Genomic DNA, 13,841 nt, shown 5'->3' on the forward strand with positions numbered 1-13,841 from the left:
TTAAAAACCTCGGCTACATATATTTAGTTTTATAAATTAACCCTCATGTAAGAAAAGATGTGTCAACTTAAAGAAAAAATATATTTGCATGTAAAGTAAGGACATTGGGTATCCTGGGAAGAAGCTCAGAGAAAATCTGACCATGTATGTTAGCTTGGTGAGAAGGCAAGTTTATCGCTGAGCAATGCTGAAAAATTGAACTGGGAAACTGGGGCCAGGCCTCGTATATTCTGATAAAGCATTTGAATTGACTTCTAAAGGCAAGATTTTGCATCTAATAAGTTCTTTAACAATATTAATTGAAGGATTGAAAAATTGGGGATGCCACAGATTGTTTTGCAAAGATCATGTTAACTATAGCTAAAGTAGAGGCAAGGAGAGCAGTTTAAAAAACTGTTGCAAAAAAGTCAGTTGAAACAGAATGGCTAGGTCCAAGGCAACATTGGTTGGATAGAGACAGAGTGGTGGATTTGAAAGATATTTAGGAGGTAAATCAACAGAAGTTGTTGACCAAGTAGAGGTGAATGTGTGTGTGTTCATGTGCGTGGGGGTGGGGGGGCGGGGCAGGGGTGGGGAGAGAGAGAAATAATGAATGGGAATGCTGTTCCATGAACAGGAATATGGAAAGCCAAGACAATTTCAAAAGGAGGAAGAGTTCTTTTCATAATGTGTAAAGAACAGCTGGCGAGCTCTGATTAGCTTCATCTTCCTAGCTTTTCCCAGAAAGAGATGTTAAGCAAGCTCTGGGAAAAAGGTTTTAATCCCCATTTTACATCTTATTTCTAGCCCATCCTGACTATCTGTGGATCTTGTGGGCTGATGACTCCTAGAGCTTGAAATGTGTCGACATTTTCACTTTTGTGTCTGAAGAAAGGAGCTGGGTTTGTAGGGAGGGGTAGAAAACAGTTGAGAGAGGCTGGGGGAACGGACAGGATGGGCGACACTTGGTTGCTTGTGATGTGAGGGTTAGAGACAGAGCCTAAAGTTCTGAATTTCACAAGGGATTTAGAGAGGCTTTGGGGCACTGCAGACCTTTGAAGTCTTTCAGGCTTTAGGATGCAGCAAGAAATGTTATCTAGGTAGGTCAGTGTATTGGTAAGAATCAAAAAGACTAGTGATAACTGTGCTCTGTACTTCGCTGGTGACAGCGAGTACTTAGTGTCTAGCCAGTAGCAAGCAGCAACTCCTAAGAAAAGAGATGAGGTGTCCTGAGATAGTGATACAACTCTGGGGACTGGTGCAGGGGTAGTACCGTGACAGAGCTCTGCATTTAGCACTTGGGAGATCCCTGAGGGGCAGGATTCTTCCTACCGTCTTCCATTCTGACTTCCTGTCCAACTGCCTTCCATTCAGCAGCCTTCTCTAGTCTTTGTGTACCGGCCAGCTCATGATTTCCTTTGTCTCAATATGCTCTGATACTGTAGAAGAATGGGAGTCAGATGCCTGCTGAATTTCTCTTCCTCTGTTGTTTTCGGTGGGGAACAGCTTAGATTTGCACAGATGCCTGTTAACGGCCGGAACAAAGTAATACAGGGGTCAGTGGAAAGTAAGCTACTGTAAGGAAAGTAAGTGACCTTGGCTCTGGTCATTTCCATACCTTTGAAGAAATATCACCATGACCTTCCTCAGCAGTTGAATATTATCTAAAACTCAATGACATATAGATAGAGACTAACTCAGGCAGCTTCTTAAGGTTGAATGAATTTCAGAACTACATGGATAACGAGAAGAATCTACTTCCTTCTGAATGAGGAATTTCAGGCTGTATTTCCTGCTGAAACTTGGCATGCAGGCTTGGGTTACTAAGTTACACGGGTAGATCCAGTATTCTGCTGGTAAACGTTTAAAAATCAATTGTCTGAGAGGGGGAAAAAAAAAACAAACCTGTGATTTAATACTACAGCATTGACCTTTCTCTTGCTGTATATATTCCTACTATGCTGATTTCAAGCTAACTACCTATGTGATACTCCTGAATTCAAACTTGGAAAAAGATACACAGTAGCAAATTATTATTTTTAGTGGTGTGGTGGGGAAACTAATGGTTTATAACAATTAGCAAGGACTGCCAATTGGCATTGATGGTTAAGTGTTGTGTCCTGCAAATTATTACGTAGTACTTTTATGATACAATAAATGCAAGTAACTTCAAGAGCATAGATTCATGGTCACATGTGCCAAAATAATTGAGAAATGATATATTTTGAGTAATTATCATGTGTTTTTAATATCTTTATTTAAATTTAATATCATTAATCTTAATATAAGACCATATATTTAATATCTAATAATGGTCATGCTTAATAATCAGCTTACAAAAGTCCTGAAAATTTAACAGTTGGCTTTTGTAAGCTGGAAAAACTGGCTCTAGCACATCATTGGGAGAAGGAAATGGCAACCCACTCCAGTATTCTTGCCTGGAGAATCCCAGGGATGGGGGAGCCTGGTGGGTTGCCATCTATGGGGTCGCACAGAGTCGGACACGACTGAAGCGACTTAGCAGCAGCAGCAGCACATCATTGGTGAACTTCACAGGTGATACCTTTTAAATGAGAGTTTATGACAGGTACTCAGACCTGGCACTTGTTGCAGAGTCATTAATATCTTTCTTGATACTTTACTATCAAGGTCTCATCTGGCACAAATTCTAATTCCACTGTGCCATTTACTTGCTGCATTACTCTGAGAAAGTTTCTAACTTCAGTGATCTTAAACCTCCTATTATTAATAAGAGGAACATAAAGTTCATTTCTCTTTCTGGGAAGGTGGTTATGGCACCTGAGTAAAACTCATAGTATTATTTAAGAGTAAAGTGTTAACTCTGTCCACATTTGTTATCATGTGTTGAGCCAAGAGTTTTTACTTGTAAAACTGTATAAAAGAGATGCTTGCTGAGAGTATAGGCAGTATTTTTTTTGGGGGGGGTTTATTTTGAAAGTAAGCTAATGGATTGGTTGTTTAGGAGCCAGAAACCTTCCTTCAACATAACAATCATGTATATAAACGTTTGGGTTTTAGCTCCATCTAGAGAGCCTACGTCTTAAGAATAGAATACATCTTCCATCATTGACAGAATTTTTGATGCTATCTTTTCTTTGGAAGTATGTCTCTTCTGAGTTCTTTTTCAGCATTCCAGCAAGGCCTTTTCTACCTCCCTTGGTGGTAGTGAATCCTCTGGGGTTAGCATCTTCTGGATCTGTGGCGAGAGAGCGAGTATTTTCTTTACCTGGTCAGGGTCACCTGTTACTCTTGTCACATTTACTTCCAGGCAGAGGTGGGACTTCTCAAGGTAAGTCTCCCCATAGGAGTTTGAACTTGGCAGTTGGATTCCAAGGATATTTCTCCACATCCATTAATATGTATTAGATGGTTTTTAAGTTGAGTTTGTCAAATTGGAAAATGATTATATTTATATGAATATAATCTTTTTTTTAAAGGATCGAATGACTTGCTGAATGCATATTATCTGAAAAGTGGTCTCAGAAATCATTAGGTTTTCTGAAATTCTCTCTAGCATGTCAAATTTGTATGCATGGATACAACAATTAAAGTCGTGTCTTTCTTGTTTGCCTTATCATAAATGAGAAGAAACAAACTGTTTACTTTAGTTCAGCAAGTATGGAGTACTTATCATGTGTAAGGCACTGGGCTAGATTCTAAGAATATATAATACACGGCCCCTTATCACTCAGAAGAATGAAAAGAAAACCAAACCAACTAGTAAAATGGGATGGAAGGTAAATAGAATTACCCCCATTATGCTTAAATTCATCTGGATTTTTTAGATGTGTTTTATGTCTAAATTTTGTGGTTATCTGAGAGAACTATGGTAGAGGATTCTGAATATACCAAGTCATTTATCTGAGTGGGGACCTATTATAGCTATTTGTTCATGGGAGAAAGCATGGATTCCAGAATTTGGAAAAGTTGTGCTTAAATCTTGAACCCAATTAAATGATAGATGTATAACTTTGGGCAAATTAGTTTCCTTGTTTTCCATCTGTGAATTAAGGATGAAAACACTGACATTACTGAGCTGTGGAAGGAATAAATGTCAGCACATGATAGCGATGAAGAATGCTCATTACCTTTTTATTCTGTCCCTTCCTTCATGACTCTTTTTTCACTGAAATTTAGCTTATAATCACCATTGGCACTTGGAATGCCCTCAAGATAGGCTGGCGTACCTCGAAGTTGACATTTTCTAGATTGGCCGGAACACGGAATGGATTACTTGCTCTACTGCTTTTGACAGTTCTACACACTCCTCCAGTGAAAGAATTATCAAGGACTTCTCCTCTGGGCTCTCCTGCCAGGAAATGAAACCTAGAAACAGAGTAATTTTTAAGAATTCAATAGATGTAAAGCAGTCTTTAAAATTTATTGTAGTTATATGAAAGAAATTCTTCCCTTAGGCATTTTTTGACTCTTGACAAATGGCTTGAAGGAAAGCCCATGTTTTCCAGTTTATGGTGAGGTATCCAAAAAGATCTGGAAGTCAAAACTCAACCCCTCTCGCTCTGTTAGGTTCTCTATATTCCACTTATTTAATTGTTCCAAGCTTTCACTATGAAATAAAATTTAGGTTTATAATTATTTCATGACTTACAAAACCAACACAAACTTTGGAAGCAGATTATGAAATAAATTACTACATAATTTATGCCATTCTGGATCCACTCTCTTTACTATCATATAGTAAAAGAATTCTTATAAAGAGCTAATAATGAAATAGTAATATTTTAATAGAATTGTAATCTATTATTATTGTTTTTACTAATAAGTATAATGATATTTAAAATCTGTTTAGCAAATGCTTACATAATGTTTACTGTGTCTAGTACTGTTTGATCTGTATTTGATATTAATATTATATTTAATTAATATTTATGACAACCATGTGATATAGGTACAATTATTATACACATTTACAAATGAGGAAATTGAAGCACAGAGAGATTAATTAGCTTAGTATAAATCAAGTATTTAAGAAACTGTTTTGTGGTAGATAAGAACTTCTCCAGAATGCTACTTGTTTTCCAAGTTCTCATAGATATTAATATCTGTTAAATTAATTCTTTTAAAAAAAGTTTTTTGTCAAAAATTTAGTATTGCTGAATCACATATGATGAGATAATGCGTGCATGCTCAGTTGCTTCAGTCATGTCTGACTCTTTGTGACCCACCACAAAGACCCACCACCTGGTGTGACTGTAGCCCACCAGGCTCCTCTTCGCATGGAATTCTCCAGGCAAGAATACTGGAGTGGGTTACCATGCCCTCCTCCAAGGGATCCCTCAACCCAGGGATTGAACCCACATCTCCTGCGTCCCCTGCCTTGCAGGTGGATTCTTTACCACTGAGCCACCAGGGAAACCAATGATGAGATAATAGAAAATACCCATGATGGCGTCTGCTGCCCATTTCTTGGACAGAGCTCCCAAAACCTGTGTAATTTACGTAGTAAGAGCTCTAAGAGCATCTTTTTTTCTAATATTTGGTCTTTGACCCCAGTTTTTGACACAAGGCTTCTAACCCCTTGAAATTTCTTGAGTGATAAAAGTGTCTTTTGTTCCAATGAGGTGATTCTTTGTGGGCTCCTAGATGGGTACTGGTCACAAGAAAGATCATGCCATGAATCAAAGCTTAGAATTTTCAGCCCTACCTTCCATTCTCCAGAAAGGGGAAAGGGGCTGAAAATAGAGATATTGATGGATTACGCCTATGTAGTGAAGACTCCATAAACATCCCAAAAGTATGGGGTTCAGAGACCTTCCAGGTTGGTGAGCACATGGAGGTGCAGGTGAGTGGTACCCAAGCAAGGCATGGAAGCTCATGCCCCTTCCACATCCTTGCCATACCTCTCTCTCCCAACAGGATGTTCATCTGTATCCTTTATCATATTCTTTCATAGCAAACTAGTAAATTTAAGTAAATTGTTTTACTGGTTTCTATGAGTAGCTCTTGCAAATTAATCAAACCCAAGGAGGAGTTTATGGGAATCTCGATGTGACAGAAGCACATATGCGAACCTGAACTTGGAATCAGTATCTGACATTCTGGGGGAGTGGCGGCAGTCTTGCAGGACTGCGCCCTTAACCTATGAATCTAATACTATCTTCAGGTAGCTAAGGTTGAAATTCAATTAAATTATGGGGCAGTCACCTGGTGTCACAGACAATTGCTTGGTGGGGGGAACCCCCTGCCTATGTCTGGCATCAAAATTGTTGTGGTGTGGCAATGGTGTGAGAATAAAAGATGTACATAATAGGAAAACCCACATGTCAATCAGATCTCAGTAAAACTGATAAAAAAAAAGAATGATTCTTACCTTTCCTGTAAGATATATCTCATAGTCAAATTCTCATCCATATTTGAGTTTGTATCAGTGGGCATTTGAGAGAGGAAGTAAGAGGAGCTGGTCTGGGAAAAACTTTCCAAAGTACTTAAGTTAGCATGACTAACACAGGTGTTTAGGACTCACTTTCTGGTTTAAGAGGGGTCAATGAGGAAAAAGGAGAAGGCAGTGGCACCCCACTCCAGTACTCTTGCCTGGAAAATCCCATGGATGGAGGAGCCTGGTAGGCTGCAGTCCATGGGGTTGCTAAGAGTTGGACATGACTGAGCGACTTCAGTTTCACTTTTCACTTTCATGCATTGGAGAAGGAAATGGCAGCCCACTCCAGTGTTCTTGCCTGGAGAATCCCAGGGACAGGGGAGCCTGGTGGGCTGCCGTCTATGGGGTCGCACAGAGTCGGACACGACTGAAGCGACTTAGCCGCAGCAGCAGCAATGAGGAAAAAACAACTGATGATCTTATACTGCCTTATACAGTGTACTTATAAGTTCATCACAAACAAGAAAGGGCTTGAGAAAAATGGCTCCCAGGTCATGAGGAATCTCTCTGATGGTAGTCACTGCTGGCAGAGGCTGAAGATAGGACTTCTGTGGAGGTGGCTCTGTAAGGGCACCCCAAGGAGACTTTTAGAAGTGAAGTCAGCTATGGAGCAGTTTTTGGCTCTATTTTCTCTGCTCGCCTCTGTGGTATTTAAGTTGATTTTAAACATTTTGGTGTCTCAAACACATGGTGGCTTTTAATATGTTAGGTTTCTAAAGTGTTTTATCTAATTTGACGTTAATGTTATATTTTATAACTTTTTGAATTTCATTAGAATTTCTGTATATAAATATGCATGTGTGTTTGTGTATTTACTTCTACGTGTGTGTGTGTGCATCTGTGTGTATGCATTTGTACCTTGTCTGAGCCTGAGAGAACACAAACAACACACTGTTATTGCCTGATTCTTGCTTCAGATTTCAGACCTGGTGACTGATGCTGACAAAGTAGCAATGTTGGAATGTCTTGTTAAATTCTTTATTGGAAAGATGCCATTTAAAAGTGAAGGACAGTCACTCAGGAAGCTTCTTTTTTGGGGTAGAAATGTGTTGGAGAGAAGCAGTGATTTTAAGGCCAGATAATTAGAGATTCCAGTAAGCAGCTCTCAGAACTCTCAATCCCTGGGGAGGCGAGGAGAGGACTGGCTGTCCCTGAGCCAGCGGGTTTTGCTCATTTCTGAGAATCCTTGGGACAACAGCTCTGGTTGGCAGAGTCCCACATGGTCCTTCTGCCAAAGTACACATAGCATGTGGTCTTTCCCATCTGTAACTCGAGAGTCTAGATCAACTGAACAAGAGGTGAGTTTGTAATGTTACCCAGAATCAATCAGAACATTGGAAAATGGTATTATCAGTGGGAGTTTTTGGCTGAGCTTTTCTTCCAAAGAAAAGAAAAAAAGGAAACCATTTCTGTACCTTGATAAGAAGATGCTGTGAAACACTCTTGTTGAAATAACTCTAGGAGTTCTCAGGACAACCTCAAATCAGTTTGTAGCCATCCAACTTAGAGATGGGGAAATTACAGCTGAGAGATGTTCACTTACTTGGTCATAATATTGTGAATTAATGCAGAAGTAGGTGGTGGCTCAGACGGTAAAGAATCTGCCTGCGATCCGGGAGACCCAGATTCGATCCCTGGGTCAGGAAGATCCCCTGGAGAAGGGAATGGCTACCCACTCCAGTATTCTTGCCTGGAGAATCCCATGGACAGAGGAGCCTGGCAGGCTAAAGTCCATGGAGTTGTAAAGAGTCAGGACACAACTGAGCGATTAACACTTTCAGGTCTAGAACAGGGCTCCTCTTACTTCCAGATTAATGACTGTTCCACTTTCTGCTATACTTGAGTTTGGTTCTACAGCTGCTAGTTTTCATTCTAATCAAATGAGGTTGTATTTGCAACTGCTGCTGTTTGTCTTTAGTGCCTCAAGGTTTCTTTTTATGCAAGTCGGGCAGTACAAGTAAAGACTTTAAAAATCTCACTACAAAGCAATAAAAGCCTGTATAATACTATTTGCTTTCTGACCAAAAACTGAAGGGAGAATTATTTATCATGAGAACAGGAGAGTACAAGAAATTACCTTTACTGGTTTTTCTTATGCTTTCAACTAAGGCTTAGCTCCTGTTTTCTTTTCTTTTTCTGCTTGTTTGTTTGTTTTTTTTTAAATAGGATTGTAATAGGGAAATATTGTGAATAAGTTTTAGAAGATCAAAGCACAATGGTGATTTTTAAAATACCCGTCATTGAATGATGCTTAAAAACCATTTGAGAAATGGAATATTTCCTGCCATATCAGTAAACAAAGGATGTCACAATCATCAGCAATTGCAGCTACCACCAAGGGTGAACGGGTGAGCCCTGAGGGAACTCAGGAAGGAAAGAATACCTGCCATAAGACTTTAAACAAACTATGTTTATGAAATACTCATAACATTGTCTACTACGCACTAAATGTTGAAATGCTAAACTGAAATTATCATTTTAATTTATTAAATAGCTAAAAATTAAAAATAATTATTTTTATCATTAAGCCTGGCAGCCAGGTATCAGGGACAGATAGGACTAGTGGAAGGAGTAAGAGGTTAATGAGGAATGTGGACAATGGTGGGTCTCACTGCTTCATTGCTGCTTCCAGCTCTGGTTTTGAAATGGTTTTACTTCCCAAACGATAAAAAGATGTTACATACCCCATGCCCATCAACTGTACACCAGGGATGGGATTATGGCTCCGTGAACATACTGTTTTTTTTCTCCCACAATTCCTTTCATCTGAATTGTCTCCACAATCATTTTCTCCATTGCATTCCAACTTGCTGGCAATGCAGCGACCTGGTCAAGAAATAGTAATATTGACAAGTAATGGTCATTGAAGAGAGTATTGATTTGAAACGTGATTACTTTAAATTTCAAGGGAAGGTAGAGGGCCAGTTTTCATTATTTTTGATAGGAAATAAGGAAATGGAATAACAAACTGATATTTTCTCTTGTTTAGAATTGCAAGAGTCTGGATAGAATTATTTAGTCACTCTTGAGCTGATTGTCTTAAAGAAATAACTCTAGAATCCCATTCCCACTACAGTGAGCTTGCTGCATAAATCATGTTCTGTAGGAGAAAATTAACAAGAGGCTCAGAATTTTAATTCAGGATAATAGACTCAAGGTCACTGCTTTTATTTTTAAAAAACTATAGTTTCACACACACGTCTACTGGTACACATAACGTGACTTAATGTCTAAAATTTTATATTGAGAGAAAGAAGCTGGACACAGACGAGTCATGTCATCTGAGTCTTTTATCTCATGTTCAAGAACAAGAAGGATTAAAAAAAAAAAAAAGAACAAGAAGGATTAACTAGAAACAGGAAACAAGGAACTTTTGGGGTTTATGGAGATTTTCTGTACCTTGATCCGGGGTTATTTATATGGGTGTATATATTTGTCAAAATCAAATTGCACACTTACTATCAGTATATTTTACTATAAAAAATTATTTTGAAAAGTGAAAAAAAAAGTGAAAGTGTAAGTCACTAAGTTGTATCTGACTCTGCAACTCCATGGCCTGTAGCCCTCTAGGCAAGAATACTGGAGTAGGTTACCAATCCTTTCTCCAGTGGTTATTCCTGACCCAGGGATAGAACCTGTGTCTCCTGCATTGCATGCAGATTCTTTACTGTCTGATTCACCAGGGAAACGCCTACTTTACTATACATTATTAAATATTTTATTGTAGATATTCACTATATATGATTCCTGTTATAATTACCATAATAAGAGTTTCACTACATACAATTTACTATATCTATTTTTTGGACACATTAAATTCCTGGATACCACAGTGTTAGATAGCAATTTATGTGAGTGAGTTTAGAAAATAGTACCAACTCGGATAATTCCCTTTCTTTTAAAACTTGCTGAATTTCATAATGATCCTAGGAAACAGTGTGTGCCTGTATATTACTGAAATTGAAACACTTTGTCTACAATGACAGATAGCCTGTCTCCTGCTCCTCAGTCTCTTGCATATAATCAGGAATGCTGGCATCTGTACCATTTTGTACAAGTCTCATCAACAGTGATTGAATGTTTTACTCAGGAATATCTTGTCTGGAAAATTCCATGGATAGAGGAGCCTGGTGGGCTATACAGTCCATGGGGTTGCAACGAGTCAGACATGACTGAGCGACTGAGCACCCTCACGCATACACACACATCTCGTTACCTATCTTAAATTGTGATCAACATTTCAATACAGCTATGAGTGACTATTTTGATCAACTAAAGTGCTTGAGGAAATTATATATTTTGTTGAATTGTTTTATTTTTTATTTTTACTAATAAAGAGTTCCCCAGAAAGCACTTAGTTTCAACTTTTGGGGGGTTAATAATCTTAATGGATCATAGAAAAAGCAAGAGAATTCCAGAAAAAAACATCTACTTCTGCTTTATTGATTAGGCCAAAGTATGTGACTGTGTAGATCACAACAAACTGTGGAAAATTCTTCAAGAGATGGGAATACCAGACCACCTGACCTGCCTCCTGAGAAATCTGTATGCAGGTCAGGAAGCAACAGTTAGAACTGGACATGGGACAACAGACTGGTTCCAAATAGGGAAAGGAGTACGTCAAGGCTGTATATTGTCACCCTGCTTATTTAACTTATATGCAGAGTACATCATGCACAATGCCGGACTGGATGAAGCACAAGCTGGGATAAAGATTGCCGGGAGGAATAACCATAACCTCAGATATGCAGATGACACTACCCTTATGGCAGAAAGTGAAGAGGAACTAAAAAGCTTCTTGATGAAAGTAAGTGAAAGAGGAGAGTGAAAAAGCTGGCTTAAAACTCAGCATTCAAAAAACTAAGATCATGGCCTCCAGTCCCATCACTTCATGGCAAATAGATGGGGAAACAATGGAAACAGTGACAGACTTTATTTCCTTGGACTCCAAAATCACTGCAGATGGTGACTGCAGCCATGAAATTAAAAGACATTTGCTCCTTGGAAGAAAAGCTATGACCAACCTAGACAGCATATTCAAAAGCAGAGACATTACTTTGTCAACAAAGGCCCATCTAGTCAAAGCTATGGTTTTCCAGTGGTTATGTATGGATGTGAGAGTTGGACTATAAAGAAAGCTGAGCACCAGAGAATTGATGCTTTTGAACTGTGGTGTTGGAGAAGACTTGGGAATCCCTTGGACTGCAAGGAGATCAAACCAATCCATCCTAAAGAAAATCAGCCCTGAGTATTCATTGGAAGGACTGATGCTGAAGCTGAAACTCCAATACTTTGGCCACCTGATGTGAAGAATTGGCGCATTGGAAAAGACCCTGATGCTGGGAAAGATTGAAGGAGGGAGGAGAAGGGACGATAGAGGATGAGATGGTTGGATGGCATCACTGACTCAGGATATGAGTTTGAGCAAGCTCTGGGAGTTGGTGATGGACAGGGAAGCCTGGCATGCTGCAATCCATGGGGTCACAAAGAGTCGGACACGACTGAGCAACTGAACTGAGCTGAAGAATCATCAGTAAGAAGGTGGAATATAATGAAAGTAATTAAATCATCCTTTGATTATTCAAAATTTTATAACAAGACACTTATAGGTACGAGCATCATAATCACCCAAGACTGAAAATATAGAGGGAATTGAATTCCTGTCGGTCCTAAGATATAACCTGAAAGATACCCTGTTTTTAAAAATAACACATCTCTGGTTTTTCTTGTTTGCTTTTCCTAGAGCAGTGCAGAATGGGTAATTTAGTTTGAAATAGAGATGCTTTACCTAAAGGAGAAAAAAATGACACATCTCACAGTTTTTAAAAGTTTTGAACCTAGTACTTATAAACTTGAACAAGAGCTGATTTTTTATATTTTACTGTAAAACTCACATTTTATCAGATGGAGGTAGGGATACACATGCAAGGTACAATTCTCATTAACCTAGGTTTGTGATCAGGGTACCAGATATGTAAGAAAGTCTATTCATTTGATACTTCTGTAATGGAGCAGGACCCTGTGGGGCTTTCCCAGCTGGCCTTCTCTCGTATCCTCTGCTTTAGCTCCTCTCTGAAGTACCTACTGAATATACACACACATTTGATGCACATATCCTGAGTTGTTTCAAAGGTGTGAAAACCCCCTACCAAATGGAAGATGTTAACCTCTTTATGACCATGAACACGTAGCCCCAGGCTTCCTGGAGCCTAAGGACTGATAAAGTTAACCTCTGTGACACAACCCTGTTACCTCATCACCAGCCAGTCAGAGAACTGTGCATGAGCTGATCACATATCCTGTGACCCCCTTCCCTTACCTGGCTTTTAAAAATGCTTTACTGAAATGTTTTAGGGAGCTCAGGGGTTTTTAGGGCTTGAACCACTCATCTCCTTGTATGGCTCTGCAGTTAACCTTTCTGTGTTCCAAACTCTGACATTTTGGTTTGTTTGACTTCACTGTGAACTTGTGCTAACAATTTTAGGGATATTATAGAGTCTCTGTTAAAAAGGGTGGGCTTCCCTGGTGGCTCAGTGATAAAGAATTCACCTGCTAATTCAGGAGACTCAGGTTTGATCCGTGGGTCGGCAAGATCCCCTGCAGAAGGAAATGACAACTCACTCCTGCATTCTTGCTGGGAAAATCCTACAGACAGAAGAGCCTGGCAGGCTATAGTTCACGGGTTGCACAGAGTTGGACACGACTTAGTGGCTAAACAGCAACAACAACATTAGCAAGGGTAGGGATGAAAGCAGGAGGACTTCTCTTGAGCGAAGTTTAGGAATGGGTGGCAGTGTGAAACAGGACTGATGGGACACAGTTGAGAATGGTTCCAGGTCATGGAAACACAATGGAATAGGAAGGGGAAAGATTTGTAAGCCACAAATATATCCTATACTAAATAAGGAATGGCAGATGTGAAGGGACATTTCAATAGTACAGAATTTGTAGAAGTCAGCTTGCTTTAGCCAACACATGCATGTATATATTTACACCTGGAATTATGTAGTCATTTAGAATTATATATGATTTTCCTATTTACTTGAATTGATTTATGTTACTACATGGTATATTATTTTTATAACCAGTTGCAAATTCTCATCTCTGTGTTAAAGTTAGCACTTTGAGAGGAGTTGGCATAGTGCATGGGAATTTGCCTCATGGGTACTTCTCAAAGATCCATGCATACATTAAAGGGATAATTTGAGAGAATAGCATTGAAACATGTATATTACCATATGTAAAATAGATGACCAGTGCAAGTTCGATGCACGAAGCAGGGCACTCAAAGCCAGTGCTCTGAGACAACCCAGAGGGGTGGGGTGGGGAGGGAGATGGGAGGAGGGTTCAGAATGGAGGGACACAGTGCACCCATGGAAAATATTTTAAAAAAATAAACAAAACAAAATAATACAATTAGCCTTGGAAGATTCTGAAGAGCAAT

At 39.2% G+C, this 13,841-nt stretch overlaps 1 protein-coding gene across 2 annotated transcripts in view; it reads right to left on the reverse strand.

The window, feature by feature from the left end:
* C6 (complement C6) overlaps window positions 1-13,841 on the reverse strand; it is a 78,733-nt gene that overhangs the window by 49,583 nt on the left and 15,309 nt on the right. For both annotated transcript variants that reach the window (XM_086362546.1, XM_086362547.1), the window contains exons 5-6: window positions 9,082-9,223; window positions 4,188-4,326 (exon numbers count right to left, since the gene is read on the reverse strand). In XM_086362546.1, coding sequence (XP_086218672.1) covers window positions 4,188-4,326; window positions 9,082-9,223 — 281 coding nt within the window. The remainder of the gene's footprint in view (window positions 1-4,187; window positions 4,327-9,081; window positions 9,224-13,841) is intronic.

Source organism: Bos grunniens, chromosome 20, assembly GCF_055505025.1.
Source record: "Bos grunniens cultivar Pamir isolate PY7600 chromosome 20, Bosgru_T2T1.0, whole genome shotgun sequence".
Taxonomy (NCBI): Eukaryota; Metazoa; Chordata; class Mammalia; order Artiodactyla; family Bovidae; genus Bos; species Bos grunniens.